This window comes from Nyctibius grandis, chromosome 2 (assembly GCF_013368605.1).
Source record: "Nyctibius grandis isolate bNycGra1 chromosome 2, bNycGra1.pri, whole genome shotgun sequence".
NCBI classification, from domain to species: Eukaryota; Metazoa; Chordata; class Aves; order Nyctibiiformes; family Nyctibiidae; genus Nyctibius; species Nyctibius grandis.
The window spans coordinates 37,246,574-37,268,504 of NC_090659.1; the positions used below are offsets into that span (position 1 = coordinate 37,246,574).

The window sequence follows — 21,931 nt, forward strand, 5'->3', positions numbered from 1 at the left end:
TTGTTTCTAATGATGCACGTTAGTAACAGAAACTGGTGCTTATTTCATGGAGTTGCCTTTTTCTTCTTAAAAAAACAGTTCTTGTGGGGACCTATTCTGTCTCCCTTTCAGCCAAAGCAAAGAATAATACTGAATAATGTTATTTGCATATTTATTTGCTGTTTGGATCCTCAGGAATGTTCTCTATTAGAGAAAATGTAGCAAAATATTACTATAATATATAATGTCTTGGTTTGGAATAGGATATAAGGTATGTTGATTTGATGATCCTAAACTAACAGTGTTGCAAATAAAAATGCACAGAGCAAATAAAACAAGGTTTCATATACTTAAGGATTTTCTTGCTCTTATCAATAGTAAACCTGAAGGAAATAAATTTTCTGTTAGCTTGTAACTAGCACACCTTGAGTTATTTTACTTTCTTTTTTATATGTCAACTTTAGGGATATTTTAAATTGGACTTTAATCCTTCTCCAAATAAACCCTATTCACTTTCTTTTCTAGTTTTTAAATACAACAAAGGAGGAGGGTTGACAAATATAAGTGAAATTAAATAATGTGTGACAGCCTCTCCTTCCCCCTTTCTGTGTGCAAAGGTGATTCTGAGGAAGGACTTGGTTAGTGAACTTAATGCTGCACCTTGATCAGTGACAAGTCTTATTCTCACAGATAATTTCTAGCAACTGTAGGCATGTGAATATTGTGTTGTAAGAGAAGTCATGGTTAGATTTGTGTCCAGAAAAAAGTGCCTCAGATTATGCATGTCATCATCACTTGCTGGATTTGCCAGCTCCATATTAATGGCTTGTGTTTAGCTTATTTTGCTCCCTGTACTGTTGGGTTTGTTATTAAAAGCATTTGGCATTTTTAGAGTTCACTATCTTCTTACTAACCTACAGTACTAAAGATGTTAGTGAACAATTTTCTTACCCACCTCAGGATACTACTTGTATACTCAAAAATTCACAAAGCAAGTTGAAAGGATATGGCGGATGGGAAATGCAGTTTGTCTACAGTGACTATGTCTACACTGACTCCTCCAGAGTATGTGAGAAAGACCTTAAGGTCAGATTGCCCAAGCAGATTTTTTAATTTTTTTTAGTGGGCAGAAGAAGCAGTGTGGTGGTCTTTTCTGTCAGATGCTCCATACTTCAAGAGGTGGGTTCCTTTTGAGAATTTAATTTCCTGCAGGGCACTTTGCTTGGAGATAAGGGCTTTTGCACAAGGTGCTAACCACTTAGTAAGACAGGACCAGTGGCAAGTAAATTTCTGGGAGGTGAAGTTCACTTCCTGTGGTAGCAAAGCCAGTTTGCCCACGTGTAGAAGGATACTTTCTTCTCTAACCAAAAGTCCTCTTAACTTTATGTAGAATTGACTCAATTATTTTTATTCACCCCATTCTACCTTAAAAAACTATTTACTGTTTAAACAACACAGAACAGTTTTATCTGGCTACTGCTTCAGTTCTGCATATTATTTAAAGTCAGTATTGTAGCTTAAGGGTCTTCCCTAAACCCACGCTAGGTGTTAAGAAAATAATTTTATAGGTGCCATAATACCTAATCACTATACAATGTTAAAGTAACAACACTTCTACATAAGAGCTCTAGAACACATACCTTATAGGATCATGTATTTTAACCGGACTTACCAATTAGTGAGAAGTCCTAATTTTCCTGAAAATGGACTGTAAAAATTAAGGTTATAGCCAGATTTTCGGGATCTGTAAAGTTCATACAGTGCTAGATGTTAAAAAGAACAATTTTATTTCTCTGTAGGCAGAACCCTAGTTGTTTCAAATGAGATATTTGATGTAACTTGGTTTTGTCTTTACTGAAATAGTTTAAATTCAGTAGGCTGATATGTATGAAGGTGTAATTTTTCACTTATACTTTTTACTTAATGGATGTGTATTTTACTTAGAATACTGGTTCTCTCTCTCTCTTTTCTTTTACCTGAGAAAACTTCTACGCAGGATGCAAATCAACTAAAACGAACAGTTAATTTCAAGGAAAACTCCTAAAAAATTAAACATAGTGCAATTAATCTGATTTCCATATATTCGTTCTGCCATATTTCAGAATTGCCACTTTGTAGCTTCATGCTGTGTATGACATGCAACAAAAATGAACCGAGATTTATTTATGTCTCGTCAGGCTCTCATGTACTCTCTTACTCCTGATTGTTGGCCGCAGTTTCCCAGCATTGGAGCAGCCAGGCAGCAATCTGCTCACCTTGCTGGTGACTGTAATCTTTGCACATGTCTCGCAGCTCATTCAGGAATAGGGACTGGGTGGTTTCCGTCTCTTTTATGATTTCTGTCACTTCCCCCTCCTGTTCTCGTGGCTGTCCTGCTGCAGAACAGGCTGCCTCTTCTGAATCTTCTTCTTGCATCCCCTGAGGAAGAGCTTCTTCCTCCTTCACTGCCTGGGACAACCTCCACATCCATTGTTTCCTCTTCACTGCAGGAGTGACTATTATGGTTAGAGTTGCGTCTCTGGTTTGGCCACAGCATCCATTTGTATGTCCTTAGATCCAGAGACCTTCTTGCTCCTTTCAGGGTGTTGGAGACAGACCTGGTAGGCATAGGCCAGGCCTCGACACAGCAGCAAAAGTCTCTGTCTGTCTTTAGTGTAAGCAAGACATCCTTCCTTCAACTGGTCAGCCATTTCAACAGGATCCCGTGCCTGTTCAGGTGTAAACTCTGAGGCCATCAGAGGTGAAAACTGCTCTAGGCACCTGCCCAAATTCTCCCACACACCTTGCTACCCAGGAATTTGCTGCCTCAGAGCAATTTCCTGTGTGTCATCCCCAACTGGTTGGTTACTGGAAGTCCCACAGGTATTTGAACTTGGATCACTGGATTCAGAGTCCAAGGATGGTCTGGTAGCCTGCTGTTGCAAGTGGACCACCAGTGATGGAAGAAGGAATGTGTCCAGTATCTGAGGGTGTTAGCAGTGATGGGGGTGGTCTACAGCAACCTAGACAACAACCAGGTCTGCAAAGATCTGGATGATGTCCATTGCACATGTGCCATGTGGCAGAGGTTAGTACAGTATGCACCAGTGTAATATGCCAACACCGTGATGATGATGGACTAGCCAGATACCAAGGCACTAACTGTGGAGAAACTGTCCCACCAGCTCCAGCAATTCAAAGAGAATCACTCTTCCTCCGCAACCCTGTGGGCCTGCATCTTGGCTGTGGCTAGAGTGTCCCATCAGGTTCAGTGACTTGAAGAGAATATCTCTTCCTCCTTGCCCCAACAGACAGGGTCTCAGCTATCAAGGGTAGTGAAGCAGGTGACAGTGCCTTAACTGTATGTCGCGCTGTGCTGCCACTCGTTTTTCAAGGCCCGGGATGATGTTTTGGGTAGTGGCATAGGCTGCAGGGTACATTTCTAGCCACCTGCTAGTTGTCTCCACCATGGGAAGCACATAGCGCTTGCCTTGGTGGCAGGTTCACAGTGGTGGTCTTCATGTAATCTGCTAGGCCTTCTCATATTGATAGCCCAGCCGGCATCCTCTATTCCAGGGAGACTTTTAGTCACTTGGCTCACTTGATTACGGCGCATGTTTCACATTCATGGGTAGTCTGTGCAATAGCTGCAATTGTCAGATCCACACCTTGATCAAGAGCCCATTTGTGTGTTGCATCTCTGCCTAGGCGTCCCTAGGGACATCTTTCATGGGCCCATTGAGCTAGAAGTAGCTCACTTTTTCATTCCCAGTCCAGGTCCACCTGAGCCGCTTCATTTCTGGCAGCCTGATTAATCTGCTCATTGTTTAGATGTTCTCTGGTGGTGCAACTCTTGGGCATGTGACTGTCTACATGATGTATATGCACATCATGATGTAGATGTATTCTCAAAGTACATCTCATGTATTTTGTAAATATGTATGGAATAAAGTATCCCTGCCTTACCCAACTCTCCTGCCCCCTGCTTTTTTTTTTTTGTTTAATTTCTCTGCTGCTCTTTGTATTAATAAAATTTCACTTCTTGAATAATTCACCAGCATTTCTTTTCCACATTTTTGAAAAAATGGCTGTGTGAAAGCACAGTTGTGTGTACCTGTTAGATTTTTGGTTGCTGCTATTCAGTCTACTTTCATCTTCACTCAAGCAAATGTATTGAAAGGGTTTCTGAAGACAATGGAAGGGCAGTGGGAAAGCTCACAGCCTAATCTGTGTCTTCCATAAGTATAAAAGTGATAAACTGAGTAAAAAATTGAACTCTTTTGAGTTCCAACTTCCAGCTTTCAAAAAGACTCAACACACGTTTCTCAAGGGATGCAAAGTGGTTTTGCAAACCAGCTTGAATTGAGGTGAGTAGCGCATCTAAAATGGTTGTGTTTAAAAAAGCGTGTGTATATGTGTGCGTGTACAAATATATATAAAAACTGCTGCTCCTAAACAATCTTCTTCCTTTGTAGTTGAAACTGCTGCTGCGTTGCCTGGTGGAGAACAGATAACAGGTACATGGGGGTTCTGTGTAATTTTTTTCCCATTGTTTTTGTATTTTAGAAAGTGCGTAAGAAGACTGCTGCTGCTGTTACTTTTTAATTCATGGAGATAGTTAAGAATATGTAAATATTTGCAAATTAATTATCCGTATCATCCTTGTGGCTTATTACCATATTTCATGGTGCAAATAGCATCAGTAATCTTCCAGAGAAAATGAAAATAAGGTCACTGAGATGACTCCCGATTCTCCTTTCATTGTAGAAATTACATTTACGTTTATCCTTTGGAAAGAAGCTATTACTAGTTTTCAGTAAGGCAAGGAAAATAGTCTGAGCAAGGAATCGTGTGAGTGATTAGCATTTCAGAAACTCCTTGTTTACTAGGTTTAACAAAATCTGTTTTTCCACAGAGACTTTTGGTATCTCTGACTTAACTCTTCTACAACAGTAGGAAAGGCTTTACAGTATAATTAGTGTGTTGTAAGTAACATTATAGGATGACTTCTGAGTTTTGAGAGATGTTGAAATACCTTAAGTATATGTTTTTAAATAGTGTTTCATATTTGCAGCCAGCTGTTCTTTAGATTGTATTTCTGTGATAACTCTGACTTGACTTGTCTGTGGCACTGTCAAAAACCACTCAGCGAATGAAAGGGCTAACTTTGAAGTTGCTATGTGAACCACATATCAAATTCCCTGATTTCTTTGCGATCAAAATACTGACTGTAACAACATCAAAGATTTAGAGACCAGTGTTTGCTATATAAATAGTTGGCTGGCTCCTATCAAGATCAGAGGTTCAAACTTGAAATGGATTAGCTTTTTGTAATGCTGCTTTTTGCAGGATAGAAAAGAGAACAGGTATGTATGGGATAAATTTTAAATGGCAAGTCCCAGCGTTATTATACGAAGTCTGAGAGGAGTCCTTCATACCCAGCTACAGCCATCTTGTTACGTACATTTGATTCCCATTCCCAGAATTAGCCAGACACTCTGGTTAGGCATGGGGCTTTCAGGCTAGCGTGGCACGTATCTTGGGTCAGTGATTTTTGTTTTCTTAACATTCTACAGTGCCAGCTGTCCAGTATTTGTTGACAAGAAATCGCCTTCAGTTGAATTCTATTTGAATTAATAACAATTGTAATTTTTTTAATCAGAGATTGTTACATCTGCCTTTTTTTTGACAACCTGGAAGTGTTCTTCTGATAAGCAGGTGTTGCCCTCTTCTGGTGAATGCAGTGAACTTTTGATAATAGAAGGAAAGGCTGCTGAGAATGGTTATGTATGTGTCTGAAACTTCATTATGGTCCTTTTTTTCCTCTCTTTTTTTTTTTTTTTTTTTTTTTTTCCCCCTGTCTGAAACAAAAGCTGCAAATTCAGGAGAATCGGCTGCAACAACCGTTTCTGGTAAGAAAACCAGGACTTTACTGATTACTGCAATGTTTGTTATTTTCTGTTAGATAAATCTGCTTTTATCTGAGGTAATGCAGAAAAGTTGTAATGTGAGTTCCAATACTTAATGTTTTCATTGTTTATTTTTGAAGAGCAAATTAATTTCTTCATTCTACTCTGTAATGAAATAGCTTACCTTATGGGATCACTCATGGTTTGTGGCAGTGATACTTGGGGATGAAGTAGGTGAAGTTGCTTGATCAAGAGCCTTTTGTCCAGTAACCTAAACAGGGAACAGTTTGCAGAGATGGCAGAGGAGGAACACTGTAGTAAGAGAGGTCCCTTACATCTCCTCCTACCCTAGCAGATGTGCCTGTGTCATTTGATGCAGTGTGGTATACTACACACTCGCACATGCACACACACACACGCACACACACGAGACTCTAATAACCTCTGGGACCAGAGGTGATTAGCATCATCGATTAAAGCATTTTTAAAAAAATCAAGAATGTAGACATACAGAAATAGCTTTGTGAAAGCCAGTTGCTTTCTTACTTAATGTATGCTGAGATATCGTGCTCTGGAGAAAAGAATACAGACACGAACACACATGCTTTTGTTCTTTTACCAGATACAGTCTCTCTCTGGGAATGTCTCATCTTTAACAACTGCAGCCAATTCAATATTTGTTGTAGTTTATACCAAGCCAAATAATACAGATGAAGTCAGCACTTAGTTTTCACTCTGATTCCTTGTATTTTGGCTGCTTGCTGGTTGCCTTAGAAAATCAGTTGTCTTCAGGTTTGTTACTTAAGAACCAAATATGCTTAGCTTTTACTCTGAATATGGAATTAAGAGGGCACTTTTGAAAAGGCTCAAAATGGCTAGTCTAGTTGAAATAAATGTATCAGAAAGAAAAGCTCTCTTTCCCTTCCCATGTAATGAAAGAGATTCCTTTTTTTTCCTGGATATGCAGCTATCTTTATGCAGAGCCACCAACTTTCTTTCTTATGCTTAAGATACTGCTTCTACAATGACAGTGATGCTTTTAGTAAAGAAGTCTGGAAAGCATAATGTTCTTCTGTTTTGAAGCTGCTCTGGCCCATTTTTAAAAAAGCACTAAATTATCATACTGGAGTGATATAAAGGGGTCCTCTAACCACTTTGTACTCCTGCACTGACACCTGAAATATGCTTACTAAGCACATCCTTCCTGAGCAATCTTTAAATTTTCTTCAATTGTCTTAATGTATTTTTTTTCTTTTAATGTAGCTGAAAAAAAAAAACTTTCATCCCCACTCTGTTTTATTTATGTATGGTTACTGGCAAAAATACCTTTTTTTGAGAGACAGTTTGCCAAACCCAGTGTCATCTCTGCTCATAAGTGTTGCGAGTAGGTGCAGGAAAAGGTCCTTGGGGCTAAGCAGTTATTGCTATTGGATATGCCAAATTCATCTGCATCTTCTCAAAGAATGAAACCAAGAAAAGGAACTTATCTGAAGGAACTTGATTACCAGCTGTTTGTATTCAGATATTCAGATTTTTGAGATAATGTAAGCATTATTTTAAATAACTATATTGAAATAATGTGAACATTCCTAACAAGCACTGCAGTTGTTTTTAAAATGGAACTTAATAATTAAAATTCAGTTCCTGTTCGAAGTTTTGCATGCTTGATCTTTTTTCTCCAAAATTCATAGAAATGAAAATTAATACAGTTTCTGCTTCTTTTCTCTTTTTTTTTTTTTTCCCCAGAATCCTTTATTGTTACTTTTATCACCTATCCTATTAATCCTTCAGGCAAGATTTTATTAATGTTTCTCTTATTTAGATTTAGTTAGATTTGGAATTTTTTAGATTTTTTAGATTTTTATTTTATTTTTATTGTTTTTACTGTTATTAATTTTTCTTCTTCAGATATGACTTCAGAGGAGACTACACAAACTGCAGGTGAGAATTAGCTTGAAGAGAGTAAGGTCTGAAGGGAGATGTTTGCTGCATTCATGAAAGTTTGCTTTTTTTTTAATAACTGCGATTCGTTTACTCCAAATTATTTTCTTGCATGATCTTAAAGTCCGTATTTATCTCCAATCTGTATTTTAAGTCTGCATGGGTAGAGTTTTGAAGCGCATTAAACCAACACTGAGCTGTTAACCTTTCTTTTTTATTCAAAATATTATATTGCTTACCAAAGCCCAAACTGGACATATTTCTTTTCAGCAAGTATGGAGCTTTTTGGCATATCTGTAGATGGAATGTTTTCTATACTTTCTGATACTATTTGAAATATTTTACAGAAGTAAAATGTACGCACCATTCCTTAAAGACACTTACATGATGTATATTCTTGCAATGAGTTGCCAAATAGGATCAGTAAAGACTCAATCAGAAGAACTTGCTACCCCTTTTTTTCCTAACGTTTGCATTTGAAAACAAGGAGTACGTTCATCCCATATCAATACAGATTCCTACATGTCTGTATATGAGCTAGACATTCTGATATTCTTCATAGCTGATGGAGAAAAAGACACATTTTTTAGAACATGAAATCACACAGAATCACAGAATGGTTGGGGTTGGAAGGGACCTCTGGAGATCATCTAGTCCAACCCCCTGCCAGAGCAGGTACCCCTAGAGCATGTTGCACAGGGTCGTGTCCAGGTGGGTTTTGAATATCTCCAGAGAAGGAGACTCCACAACCTCCCTGGGCAGCCTCTTCCAGTGCTCTGTCACCCTCAAAGTAAAGAAGTTTTTCCTCATATTGAGATGGAACTCCCCATGTTTCAGTTTGTGCCCGTTGCCCCTTGTCCTGTCACTGGGTACCACTGAGAAGAGTCTGGCCCCGTCCTCTTGACACCTGCCCCTACAGTATTTGTAAGCATTGATAATATCCCCCCTCAGTCTTCTCTTCTCCAGGCTAAACAGACCCAGCTCCCTCAGCCTCTCCTCATAAGAGAGATGCTCCAGTCCTCTGATCATCTTTGTAGCCCTCCGCTGGACTCTCTCCAGTAGTTCCTTGTCTTTCTTGAACTGGGGGGCCCAGAACTGGACACAGTACTCCAGGTTTGGCCTCAGTAGGGCAGTGTAGAGGGGGAAGATAACCTCCCTCGACCTGCTGGCCACACTCTTCCTGATGCACCCCAAGATACCATTGGCCTTCTTGGCCACAAGGGCACATTGTTGGCTCATGGTGAACTTCTTGTCCAGCAGAACTCTCAGGTCCTTCTCTGCAGAGCTGCCTTCCAGCAGGTCAGCCCCCCAACCTGTACTGGTGCATGGGGTTATTCCTCCCTAGGTGCAGGACCCTACACTTGCCTTTGTTCAATTTCATGAGGTTCCTCTCTGCCCAGCTCTCCGGCCTGTCCTGGTCTCGCTGAATGGCAGCACAGCCTTCAGGTGTATCGGCCACTCCTCCCAGTTTTGTGTCATCAGCAAACTTGCTGAGGGTACACTCAGTCCCTGAGTGTACGTGATTCATCTTATACTGAAGTGCCCATGTAGAATAGGTTAAATGGGAATCACACCTTAAAAGCACCACTTTCTCCACTGAGTAACAGGGAGCCCAGAGTAACTGGCTCACATGGGGACATAAACATTTGATTGGATGGATCTCACTCCAAATGCTGCTGTTTCAGTTTCAGTGCTGCAAGTAGCTTAATTCCCTTATAAATGGTGACATGTTTACATTTCTTCTGGAAAGACAGTGTCTAAAGTAGACATGAGGAAACTTATTTTTGTGACACATGTTTCATAGGCTTTTTAAGTTAAAATGTGAAAACTTAATTTAAAAACTTTTTTTTTAACAGAACCTCTTTACATCGCTGATTATTACTCCACCACAATACCAGGTAGGATTCATATTTCACCACTGATCTTCTTTTATACTCTTCAGAACTTAAGTGTGTGTATCATATTAGCAGTATGTCTGTCTTCACATTGATCTCCAGCCTGGTAGAAGGTCTAATTCTGCAATGCTTGTCTAGATGGCCACGTACAGAAGAGTTTGGTTATTTTGTAAGTCAGAGCAGCAAATTACCACAATGATGTAAAAACCACAATCTCACGGGCCATGTTTACTTGAAAAAAAAATAATCATGCTTTTTAGTAAATTGAAGCAGACTGAATCCAGTCATGGTGTTCTCATGGCAGGTCCAGTCTATAGGAGTAGGCTGAATTTTTTTTTATCCATGTAGGAGCCTGGTAGACCAATTTGAATATATTTGCACTGAATTAGTGCAAGTGGTAGAAGAACTGGCTTGGAGCCATACTGGCTAGTATAGTTTGACTGTGTGAATGTGACCTGCAGGAAGTTTGCAGCTATGTTATCTGATGATCTTTAGGGGCTGGAAACACTAGTGATTTTTGATCAGTCTGTTATCCTCCACATTGCTTATCTATTTTGTGCATTTTGGTGGCACACAGAGATCCTAAGCAAGACTAGGTGGCACACAAATGTGTGCTCTGTAAAGAAAAAGAGTCTGATGTTACTCTCTACTTTTGTGTCACTCCTGGGTTTTGAGTTGGGTTTTTATAAGTGTTGTTGTTCTTTATGTAGTTAATAATTTTGACAAATTCAGTTATTGATGAGCATTTTATTTCTTCAAGGATTGTTTTTAAAAAAAAAAGTGCTGATACAATTTTCGTAACTATTTTACTGCCACCTGCCAACACAAAAGAGAAGGCAATTTTATTTGAGTCTAAATTGCTGTCTGAAAAAATAATTTTTTTCTAATAATTTTAATATTGCCACCAGCTCACGATCCGTACCCTCTGTTGTTGATGGTGATAAAATTGATGAAGCATCAAGCTGTAACAGGCAAATGTTTGTACCACAGAAAAAGTAAAAAAATAAAAAAACTCCCATCTCATTTGGTACTGGATAATGATACTAGCAAAGAAAATAGCATTTGTTTTTTCCATTAATGGAGGCCAATCTATATTCTTATACCAAAATATGGTGTTTATTTTGAACCATTGTGCTGTTCCTCAGCATAGCTGAGGAATCTGCTTAACTAATATAAGGAAAGTGCGCTGCCATGTTGTTTTTATGAACAAGTGTAGGAATTTTGTCTCAAATGCAAATCTTTCCGGTCCTTTATTTTGATTTTATACAACAGAGCCATCTGTTTACAGTACCCTTAATTTGGGATCAGTGTTACTTCTTTGCAGTGTAGGTAGTATTAAAAATATGGTAGCAGCCAAAAGCTTGCTATAATTAAAGACATGTTCTACTAGATGAGAGTATACATGTTTGCTGTCATCATAGTTTGAATTCTATCAGGTAGAACAGTTTTAGTTTCATGCTATCATAAATAGCCATAGTAGGATCCTCAGATCAGATAATATGCTACCTAGTGATTGAATAGTGTGATATTTGAAGACTTTGTGATATATTGATTGCAAGTTTATTTGGGTTTAAAAAAAATAGAGACCACTTGCATGTAGATCTTCTGTGGAAACTGTTACTGAAAATTATTCAAAATTAATTAATCAAAACCAGCATTTCTCACTCTGCATACTAAGTCTTGGAAAATGTCATGGTAAGTGCCCTAGAGAAGTGAAGCCTAGACAGTATGTGAAATACTTCTGAAAGGTTAAAGACCTTTACATTTAAAACATTGAAATGATTGTAAATATGTATGTTTGTCAGTACTGGGTTTAAGTTCAGCTTTTTTTACTTACTAGATTTTTTTTTTCATGAAAAAAACTATAGCAGGAGAAACCATTTTATGCAACATAACACCTGTCTGCAATTTTTCAGGTTAGTGGTTTCCTTTTTCCTTTTTTCTTATGAAAACCATTCTATTCTGAGTAATGAGGCAACTTTTAGTTGCTATGTAAAAGCTAGCTCTATAATAAATTTTCTTGCAAATTTAGAGAGATTTTGTATAACTTCTAAAAAATTAATATAAAATGTGGGGGTTTTTATTTAAAAGTAATGTTTAGTCTATTGTATTTTTGATCTTTGGTTTCTTATCAAAGGCTATACAGCTGCAGATAAGAATTACAAACCTGAGAAAACAAGAAACTAGTATGCTATGGCAGATGCTAATGTCTGCCATATTGAGCCTAACTGTATCAGGAATAGAAGTTGAAATAGTGTTTAGGAGAATTATTGTAAAAGCCTGCACATATTTTAGAAGTGTAATGTGACAGAACAGACAAAGGAAAATGGAAAGGGCAGTGATGTTCCCTTTATGTGTGTTAACAAAAATGTAGTAAAAGATTTTGTTGATACGTGTTCTGCCTTCGAAAACACTTCGATAAACGGCTTCTGTGAGAAATACTCAAGAAAATGAAGTCACTTCTGCCAAGTAGCCATATGCTGAGTGCTTTATAGATTAGAAACAGTCAGAATAAGTATCTGCACCACCCACCCCGCCCCCGCCAAAGTTTCCCTACTGATTGACACAGTAAACTGCTACATGATTTGAGTGATGTCATGTATGCATTCCTGTATGGGTCTTTCTCTATAGCGTGCACTGAATGTATGGCTGTAGGAAGAGAAGTGTTGTAGAAGTTCCTTTGTGTCTCCAAAATGGGCCTACTAGCTCTCAAGGAATGTTGAATGATACTCTGCATTATGGTATCCTGAAAGTTCATTAATCCCCAAGCGAATAATTTTCAGAGTATCACTTTGCCTTTACTCACACATTTTATTTTTGTTGAGGGACTTGGAGCTGTATTAATAGTAACGTGCAGTGCAGTTTTTCTATTTTCGGGATGAAAAAAAAAGAGAACTAGAAGGAATTTAGAGACAGCCAGCCAAAATAAATATATGGAAAATAATGAAGCCATTGGACTAGTTCATTTGTGGAAATAGAAATTGAAGAAATGGAAGAACAATTGCAAAAATAGTGAATGATCAGAAAAGCTAGTGTAAGTGTTCTTATTTCCCTTCTATTGTAATACAAGACTGAATTTTAAAATTCTCAAATAATTTTAAGTCATGTGGTTTGGTGTTGATTTTCTTAACTTTTTTGCCTTTTGGTTTTAGTGTTCTATGTGGGCAAGGTAAAACTTCAGGCAAGTGAAGAAAGTAACACGTCACTAAATGTAGAAATAGTAAGTGTTCTCTCTTTTAAAACTGTATTGTAAAGAAGGTTGAAATGAGTTTCTTTGTCTACACTTTAAAAAACATAATAATAATCATGTCAGAGTATCAGGTTTTTAGTTTTATTTTATCTCAAATACAGTTTGCAATACAAGTTAATATTTGCAGTGGATGGATCTACTTTCTCTCTCTTAAACAGCTGCTTTGCAGATGAATTTTAGAATTCCAGATAAGTAAACTTCCTACAGTAAGGGCCTGTATTCTCTATATAGCCACTGAAACGAGGGGGAAGTCCTGGGAAGTCTGGAGAGAGGAACTGCCTAATTAGGAATCTACATTTAGGCGTACAGGATCTTCCTTTGGAGATCAATCTAGGCACTTTAGAAAGCGAGCATCATTAGATGGCAACAGTGTGGGCATAAATGAAATTGGATTGCATCCTGGGAATAATTCACGTTGAGACTCTTATAAATAGGGTGTTCTGTGCTTTTTGGCATGTGGTTCATCAGTTATTAATTTTGCAGTAGGCCTATGTGACATGAGTGTGTCCACTTATACAACACAACAGAGGTTTAAGAGAATGATATCATGCAAAGCAAGGACCATGTAGATTATTCAGTATCGAGATAATACTGTGAGGATGAGAATGTTCCGTTGTTATAGATGGGAAAACTGAAGGGAGAAAAAAAAAAGGACATTAGCTTGTAAAGGACCTTGTATCTTTCTCCTACACATCCCAATCCACACTCAGTCTGAGATTTCACATGCTGATCTCTGCAAGCTCGAGAGTAGTCAGCAAAATCACTGCAGTGAGCAGTGTGCACAGGTGCACACTGAGCATTGAGTTTGGGCAGGAGTAGGCCCCTGGCAAAAGCCACCTCTGCATTGTGTTATGTTTCAATGGTGATAATGCCTACTGGAACCGTCCCAGTGTATTAACGTTACACTTACAGCTATTAGAAAAACAGGTTTCCTGTCTCTTGCAACTCTTTTACTTTTTAGCAGAATATTTCTTAGGTAATGTCAATACCATGTATGTTAGATGATGTTTTCATCACGGTGCTCGCTTCTTGCATGAAATGTAAAAATAACCGGTAATGGTGCAACCAGAAGAACAGAAGAATGCAAATCATAAAGGACCTTTAGATAAACCATAGTGTATCCCCTGGCCCTAAGGCTAGATATATATATTTAGATCATTCCTACCATGTCTTTCACCTCATTTCTTGACTTCTTACTCCTAGGATTCTGTGTTGTTTGTTACTTATCTCTATTATGGAGCTTGTCCCATTGCTGCACTTACAATTAGAAAGTTTGTTCAGTGTCTGGTCTAAGCTGTCTTTGTTGCAAACTAAGCCAAATTCCTCTTTTTCCAATATGAGATATGGTGAGGTCACTATCCTCTTGCCCATACATTTCACAAGTCAGATCCTGTTATTCAGTCTATACTAGATGAGCCAATTCCTTCCATAAGTTGTGACAACAATGTCATGGTAAATATTTGTTGAAGTGTATTCATGAGAAAATGTGCTTCTTATCTTTGGAATTTTAGACTGTTAAAATGTATGAAATGAACAAGTTTCTTTTAGGGCTAAAAATTACTGGTTTTATTTAGCCGTGAAATCTTTGTTTCTAACAGATTAATAACATAACCATCAAGAATCAAGTTACAAAATTAATTGCAATTCCAGCACCTACCCTACAAAAACTGAGGTAAGTAATTTTGAATAAGGATTGATATCTTTGTTATATTTGAAACAGATGAAGTGGGATCTTCCATGTGGTTAGCAGACTCTTCGCTTTGCATTATTCCTGCACTTTATAAATTAAAAAATTTCAGGAGTTGTAAGTTATTGTTCTTTAACATGAAGTTAATATTGGTTAGAACATTAGTTTTGTTTTATGTACCACTGGAATTTGTTTTAAGAAATGGTACACTTGCTGATTTCCTTTTAGGTCCTTCAGTTTCCTTGGGGCTCAACAAAGCCTGAAGGCCTTGTTGTTTATATGCTGATGATCTTAATAGTAGTAATAATAGTAATAGTAATAATAATAATAACAACAATGACAACCCGAGGACATGCCCCGTGGATTGTTGAGAATGCCAGTCTGGGTGCTGCTCTTCATTAATAAATGGTATTTCAGGGATTCAGTCTGTCTTGTAGGAAATTACTAAGAGAACTTTCATAGCTGCATGTTTTTTAATACGTATTCTTGGAGTCATATCTGTATTTTTATTTTGGTGTAGTTTCTTCTTTTACAGTCTTTATAAGGAGAAGTTTGAATGAGTGAATACTTATGCTATTCCCCAAACACCCTGAAAAGCAAAAAGCTGCAACTGGCCAACAGGTCTTTTTTGTAGAAGAAATCCATATTTCTTACTCATTCGGTTTCTGTGGCTTTGAGTATAAATGTAGAATTCTGTTCCAAATACTGCTTGCGAAAAGATAACATTAAGATTTATCTTTTGCTCTTTTAATCCACTTCTGTAAAAGTTAAAACGTGTGATGACAGAGGTTTAACCTTAGTTTGTGTAGTGACTAATAAAAGGCAACTTTTGAAATGTTGAATCCTTTGAAAACTGGTTTTACAATATTAGAACTGGCATGATTTTTAAAAATCACTGATCAGCTGGAAAAATGTTTTTTTTTTCTCTCAGTAATTGCTTGTTCTTTTCATTATATTGTTGCAATTGTCTTTAGAAACATAACTAGAAATCCTTCATAATAGTAACTTTTTATTTTAAAGAATTTCAGAGTTCAACAAAACCTTGCAAGCAGTGAGTGAGGTAAGATTACTAATTGTTACTGATTGGAAAACTTTTTTCCAGCTTATTTCTGATAATGTCATTATCTAAGTATCAGTCCTGTTTTCTCCTGACAAAACAAATTTTTTCTATTTTCACTTGTCATTACAGTCCTCTGTTATGGAATGCAGTGCAGAAAACCAGAGGTTTGTTGATAATTTTTTAAATGCTCATATATTTGAAAGCTCATGTTGTCTTGTGATATATCAAGTATGAATGGCTATGTAACAGAATTAAAAACAAACTTTCTAGGAAGTTAAGTTTGAGAAACAGGCTGGAGAAATATAAGTAGGCTGACAAATTCTGATCCCATTATTCTCCTAGCAGTAGTGTGTTGGTTTTTTTTTTAACCAAACTGTATTGCTTTTCATTAATCTTCTGGTGAAGCGCAGGCTTGCCTGCCATATTTCTTCTGCATCTTTGTATTACCTGAGTCACATAGTGACAACTTAGACACAAAAGCTATGGGATTTGGGACGACGAAACTTCCACGGCTAGTGAATACAATGCAATCTTTATGAGGGAATTGCTTCAGACATCCTAAGTTGCTGTTCTTCGGCTTGGGAAACCAGCCATCCTCAGGGTAGGGGAAGCCTGAGAAGGTAACCAGTTCAGAGTTTGGAAGGCATGGTGTATCATAATGGCAAGGCTGCTCCACAGATGTGTCCCTGGAAACCCTGAAATGTAGATAATGTCTGTCAATTTAATTGCTACTCACCACTAAATTGCTGGTCCTTTACACTGATCAGCTTGGAAACACTATATTCTAAAACAAAATGTGGAACTTCATTTTCCCAAATAGTTGAATTTGGGGATTATCTCCCTGGGTTAGGATGAAAGTCCAAACCACTCAAATAGTAATAGACAGAAAGTCAGATCACACCTTCATGTCATATACTGGCAGTAGTTAGGGTACTCTTTTAATTCTTGTTAGCTGGAAAGAAGCTTCACTTCCTCTTTTATGTGTTGCCTTTTCATTCACCTGTGTGTTTGAGTTTGCTGAATGTGAAAAATTCTTGCTGTAGGTTTGCTTGTTCAGGCAGCGTTTCAAGGCATCGAACCATAATCATAAATATGCATTTACATGCTTAAGTGGGTAATTTAAGTTCTCTCTAAAGTCAAGAGAGAGACCACTGGCTTTCCTCAGGTGATGGAGATTTCATATACACTGACATAGCCACCTAGGACACTTGCTAGTTCCTCTCTGGAGTTTCTTTACAGTAGCAGTGGAGATTACATTATTATCTTCACAAAATTATCAATTCTTTAATGGCTAACGTTAATCAGGGAGGGTCCCATTTAAGAATCAACAGTGTCTGTAGCGAAAAGAGAAAATAAGCTGCCACAAACAGATGTATTACTCTTCTGTTTAGTCTGGCATAGTGTTTTATGTGCATTAAAAATATCCCCAAACCTGAAAAAGCCTAGGAAAAATGTACTTGCATACTTAGCGTTTGTGCTAATGTGCTTTCATTTAGCATTTGATGTTAGCTTCATGTGTTTTAAAGATGAGGCAGATCTGTTTCTTGAGTCTAAAGCTTTTTCTTCTCATTATAGTATAGACTGCAATTTCATAATGAAGCTGGCCGAGAGAGAGAATATAAGCAGTTTAACAGACAGAATAGAAATAACTCAACTTGGTAAGTTACGCTTTAAACACAGTCTCATGACAGTTACCCCTTCAGATTATCTTTACAGGTGACCTCCAAGTAGCTAAGAGAAAAGATTGTTACTTGGTTTTAGATAAAAATAATTTTTTGTTGGACAATATAAATACATCAAAAATATAGCCTTCTGATTTTTGGGTGGGGAGGGGGAAGATAGAAATACGTTTAAAAAAACTTTGGTATAAAATTGCTGATACATTAATAAAGCAGACTTTGAAAGGATTAGGTGTAAAATTACTCGAGAACATAAATGTGTTACTGAAATGGCAATCTGAATTGAAAAGTTTATAAAGTAGCCAGGCTTGCTTAGTGATATTGTGATAGTATAGGGTAGTGACTCATACCATTTGTCTCTTTGTTTCAAAAGATGTAGCTTTGCATTTTGGTTTGTTTACAATAACAAGAAAATAGATCTGTACTTGTCAGACATTGAGCAAAAATCTGGGGGTATTGCAGTATTCTCACTGGTCACCATCTGTTTTGCAAATGTCATTTCAGAAAAAAAGCTCAAAATCAATTATGCAATATACACTATTGTTTAAAAAACATAAAACAGGCTTATTTGAATATCGTACTTAACAGTATTAGAAATTTTTATGCTTCAGGATAAACTAGGTTAATGCTTCTTTGTCATCTCAGACCAGTGCTGCTGTTCATCACTGCAGTATTGTTCCTTGACTGCTGAAGAATTACAAATGTAGTAAGTATAAATACAAAATTTGACTTTCCTAGATTTCCTAAGGCATTAATAGAGTCAACTTCCATGTTGCAGTGTAATAGCCGGGAAGGACTCCACAAGAACAACCTGACAGGCATTTTCCTATATAGCTCCTTCCCCATTCCTCTCTCTTCCCCTCCCTTCTCTTCCTTTTTTTTCCCCTGATGCAGATAGCTTTTGTGCTCAGCATCAGGTCACCTCCAGAATAGGCAGCAAAGGCAGTAGCAGTATTTATGGACTTGCTATTTAATAACTACAGTAAAATAGAATGTAAGAACTGTCAAAATGTTATGGAATTCATATTTGTTACTAGAGCATGAATATCCAATCTGATTGATTTTTAAATATACATTATTAGTAGTATGTCCATATCATTCATATATATTCCTCTATTATAACTCATTTTCTTTAAAATATAAAAAATGTTAAATTTAACATGCATTTCTGTGCTTTTTTTTTTCACAGTACTATACAAGTGCCACCTCATTCTATATGGGTTCCTTCCTTCCGTTCTTCTTCTTTCTCTAAAAAGACTTCCCCCAAATCTAGTACTTTTACTTCCCCCACTATACTTTCTACCAAACAAAGCCCCACAATTAGACCACTGATCCCACCATTCACAGAAATTTCTTTTTCTGGAACTCTCTCCACATCTCCCACTACAAATCCTCTCTCTGAAACTTCTGTCACATCTACTACTGAAACATCTGTGTCTTCCACCAGTGTTACCACTACACTTTCCTCTTCTGAGTCTCTTGCTCAACCTGCCATGCCAACTTTTCCTTCCATAGCTTCTAATAAGTCTAATATTTCCACACCTGCAACAAAATCTGTCACTAATGCTGCTTTCTCAATTAAATCTGATGCTGCATATCTTAGCAAGCCTATTACAATAATTTCTCCTTCTGTAGGTTTCACTAACCATTCTGCAGTTTCCTCTTCTGAGCTTCCCCCCAAAGCTCCAATAGCAATTCCCCCCTTTGAGACTACCACCAAATCTGTTGCACAAATTCAGCCTGCTACAGATTCGACCCAACCTATTTCTGGTAACAAAAACACTACTACAGCACCTATTCTTCCCCTTACTCCTTTCACAATAACTTTGACCCCTACTGTTAGTCCTATCAACCATTCTGTCTCAGCTTCTCATCCTCATTCTACTGCCGATGGCCATGGTAGCCTGCCTAATGGGAGCACAGGTAAATATAACAAGTAAAATGATTATTTTCCTTTTTTAATTTGAATGCCACATACTGAATTTGCTTTTAAACTTTATTAAACAAGATTATGTATGTGAGCTGTGACCTTCCAATTACTGTGAAAAACATGGGACAGCTCTCACGAGGTGTACGCTTATTTTAAAATGCATTCTGATGCCTTTGGCCATGGTGAGTGATACCTCACGCTACAAATTGGTTGGAAACTGTGATAGATAGGTATTGTTCTAAGTTCCCAACAGGTACCTTTGGCAGAAAAAATTAAGTCAAAGAGCCAGGTAACTATTTTTTTCACTAAGCTAGTATTTAAAATATTGCAAATCAGTGTTGGATCTTCCTTAAAATATTGTTAATGATTATGAATATTCTTAGTGGCTGTGTATTTTCCTGTGAAGATTGTATGCATCTTTACAAGCTTCTTTTCAAATTGCTGGTCTTATCTTGATTTTATTCTACTTTCAGACATCCAGTGGCTAAAAATCCAAAATAATAGATTATTTAACATCACTAATGGTCTGATGTGAGGAACTTTGTAATCAATAAAAACTGGAATAAATGCTGGCCATTTGAAACCTTGCTTTATGTTTTCATAAGATTTAAAGTATTGCTATCTGCAAAGTAGCTCATAGGGAGAAAAAGGGTTTCTGTCTCACATAACATGTTGAGAGACCTTACAAGTTGTGATAAGGTTTGTTGGTCAAGAGAACTGCTTAATTTTTCTGCTTCTCAAACCTTATTTCATTTGTTGAACACAATATTTAAATAAATGCACAACTTCTCTTTTGTCACAGGAAAGATACTATCAGCTACCACATACACAACTTCTGTATATACCACCATTAATGTCACCACAGCTGAGCACATTGTGTCCAAAATAGAAAATGATTTAGCAGCTGGAAAAGTGGAGCCAAAAGATGCAGAAAGGATGGTTAGTGAGGTTAGCAAAGTCCTGACTGCTTCTCAAGCATTACCACCTGGAATTTCTAACAGGTAGGTCATTCTGTCAGTAGATTAAAGGTGTGTTGTATTGACTGTCTTGATAAATTGGCTTCAGCAAGTTTCATTTTTTCATAACCATAATCCAGCAGAATATTTCTTGTTCCTTAATGTGCTTATACAAAATGGAAGGAGTTTCATTCTAGTGTTTCCAGCTCTACTATAATATAAGGCCATTCAAAACTGTATTTTTTTGTGTTGCCACCACAATAAGTGAGCAGAGTCAGCTGTATTTTACACTATGCTTGTCGTGCTGCTCCATAACCACAACTTGCCTGGGAATTTTAGGTGTATGTGCTTGGTAATACTAAGTATCTCTCTTTCTTGACAGAATTATCAAACTGGTGGATTATATTGGCTTAAAACTGAACTTTGCAGCAACGTCTGCTGATTTTGCCTCCCCTTCCTTGGCTCTGGCAGTTGTCAAAACCAATCGCATCCGCTCCAACCAGATGTCTTTTGCTGTCCAGGACTCAGCTGGTCTCCAGGTTAAACACTGATAATTCTAAATACTTATAAATTCTTCAATATTTATTCCTAAGTATTTATGGGTTTATATTTATATGTAACATGAGTTTGTTCTGTGTTTATGTCACAATCGCAGGATCTTTTGTTCGTGTTAGTTTCAGAGAAAAAATACTTTGTTTTTGAAGCCCTCCATAGTTTTTCCTTTCATTTTCTACTGTGTAAATAAGTGTAAATAAGCAACAGACTTAGCAGAAACTGGCATTCGACTAATAAGCTGTTAGAGAGGGTACAGCCAGAACACCAGCTGGACAGAGTGCTTGGCGGAATAACTTTGCCTCAAAAACCCTGAATCATGAGTCACTTAATCACCCACCCTGCCAGTGCTGAAATTTGTCAAGGAGTGTTGCCAGATGGCTTCATCTGTTAGGAGGAGACTAATTGCAGAGGGTTCCAGGAAAGAACTATTATGTTGCTTGGATAATGACATTCATACATTTGTCACTCATGACATGGTCTTGCCAAGAAAGAGGTGCTTAGAAAGTTTGGATCCACTTTGCCTCACTCAAAACCTCCCTCCTGGTTGAGGAAATAATAATTTAGACAATACCAGTCTTGGAGGCTTAAGCAAGGAGAGGTGGAAAGTTCTGGACAAATTTTGGTGCATTCTGTCCTCTCAGAGAAGGAAATAGCTTAATGTAGCATGAGCCATAAGTCGTACTGGAACTGTTCTGTGATTTGAAAAGGATATGAAATGTTAACATTTGAGTTCTTTTCTATTTTCTTAGCAGTATGTGGTGCATGAATGTGAGGTGACTAGGAGGTGGTAGTGCTGATAAACAGATATTTGCTAAGTAATGATTTTCTGGAAATCTCATGGCACTGGCAAAGAAATATGGAGAATTTTCAACAAGTATCATCTAGTTCAAACCAAAGCAACAGGAATGCTTTTGTGCAATTGATTCGGGATTTCTTTGGTGGCTGTCTAAACCAGTGGTCTCCAAAGTGGGGTGTGAGTACCCCAGCATGTCCACAAGGCAGTCCATTGGGGTGTGGGAAGAAAATATTTTTATATGATTAATTATATGATTACTTATACGATTAATCTTTATCTCATCCTTTAAAAATTTCTATTTTTGTGTATGCTTTA

At 37.5% G+C, this 21,931-nt stretch overlaps 1 protein-coding gene across 1 annotated transcript in view; it reads left to right on the forward strand.

The window, feature by feature from the left end:
* ADGRG2 (adhesion G protein-coupled receptor G2) overlaps positions 1-21,931 on the forward strand; it is a 53,762-nt gene that overhangs the window by 18,452 nt on the left and 13,379 nt on the right. The window contains exons 3-16 of the mRNA XM_068420769.1: positions 4,434-4,475; positions 5,832-5,870; positions 7,776-7,808; positions 9,665-9,706; positions 11,572-11,619; positions 12,856-12,923; positions 14,552-14,625; positions 15,661-15,700; positions 15,830-15,864; positions 17,276-17,358; positions 18,025-18,085; positions 18,569-19,302; positions 20,112-20,310; positions 20,648-20,804. Of these exons, the coding sequence (XP_068276870.1) occupies positions 4,434-4,475; positions 5,832-5,870; positions 7,776-7,808; positions 9,665-9,706; positions 11,572-11,619; positions 12,856-12,923; positions 14,552-14,625; positions 15,661-15,700; positions 15,830-15,864; positions 17,276-17,358; positions 18,025-18,085; positions 18,569-19,302; positions 20,112-20,310; positions 20,648-20,804 (1,655 nt within the window). The remainder of the gene's footprint in view (positions 1-4,433; positions 4,476-5,831; positions 5,871-7,775; positions 7,809-9,664; positions 9,707-11,571; positions 11,620-12,855; positions 12,924-14,551; positions 14,626-15,660; positions 15,701-15,829; positions 15,865-17,275; positions 17,359-18,024; positions 18,086-18,568; positions 19,303-20,111; positions 20,311-20,647; positions 20,805-21,931) is intronic.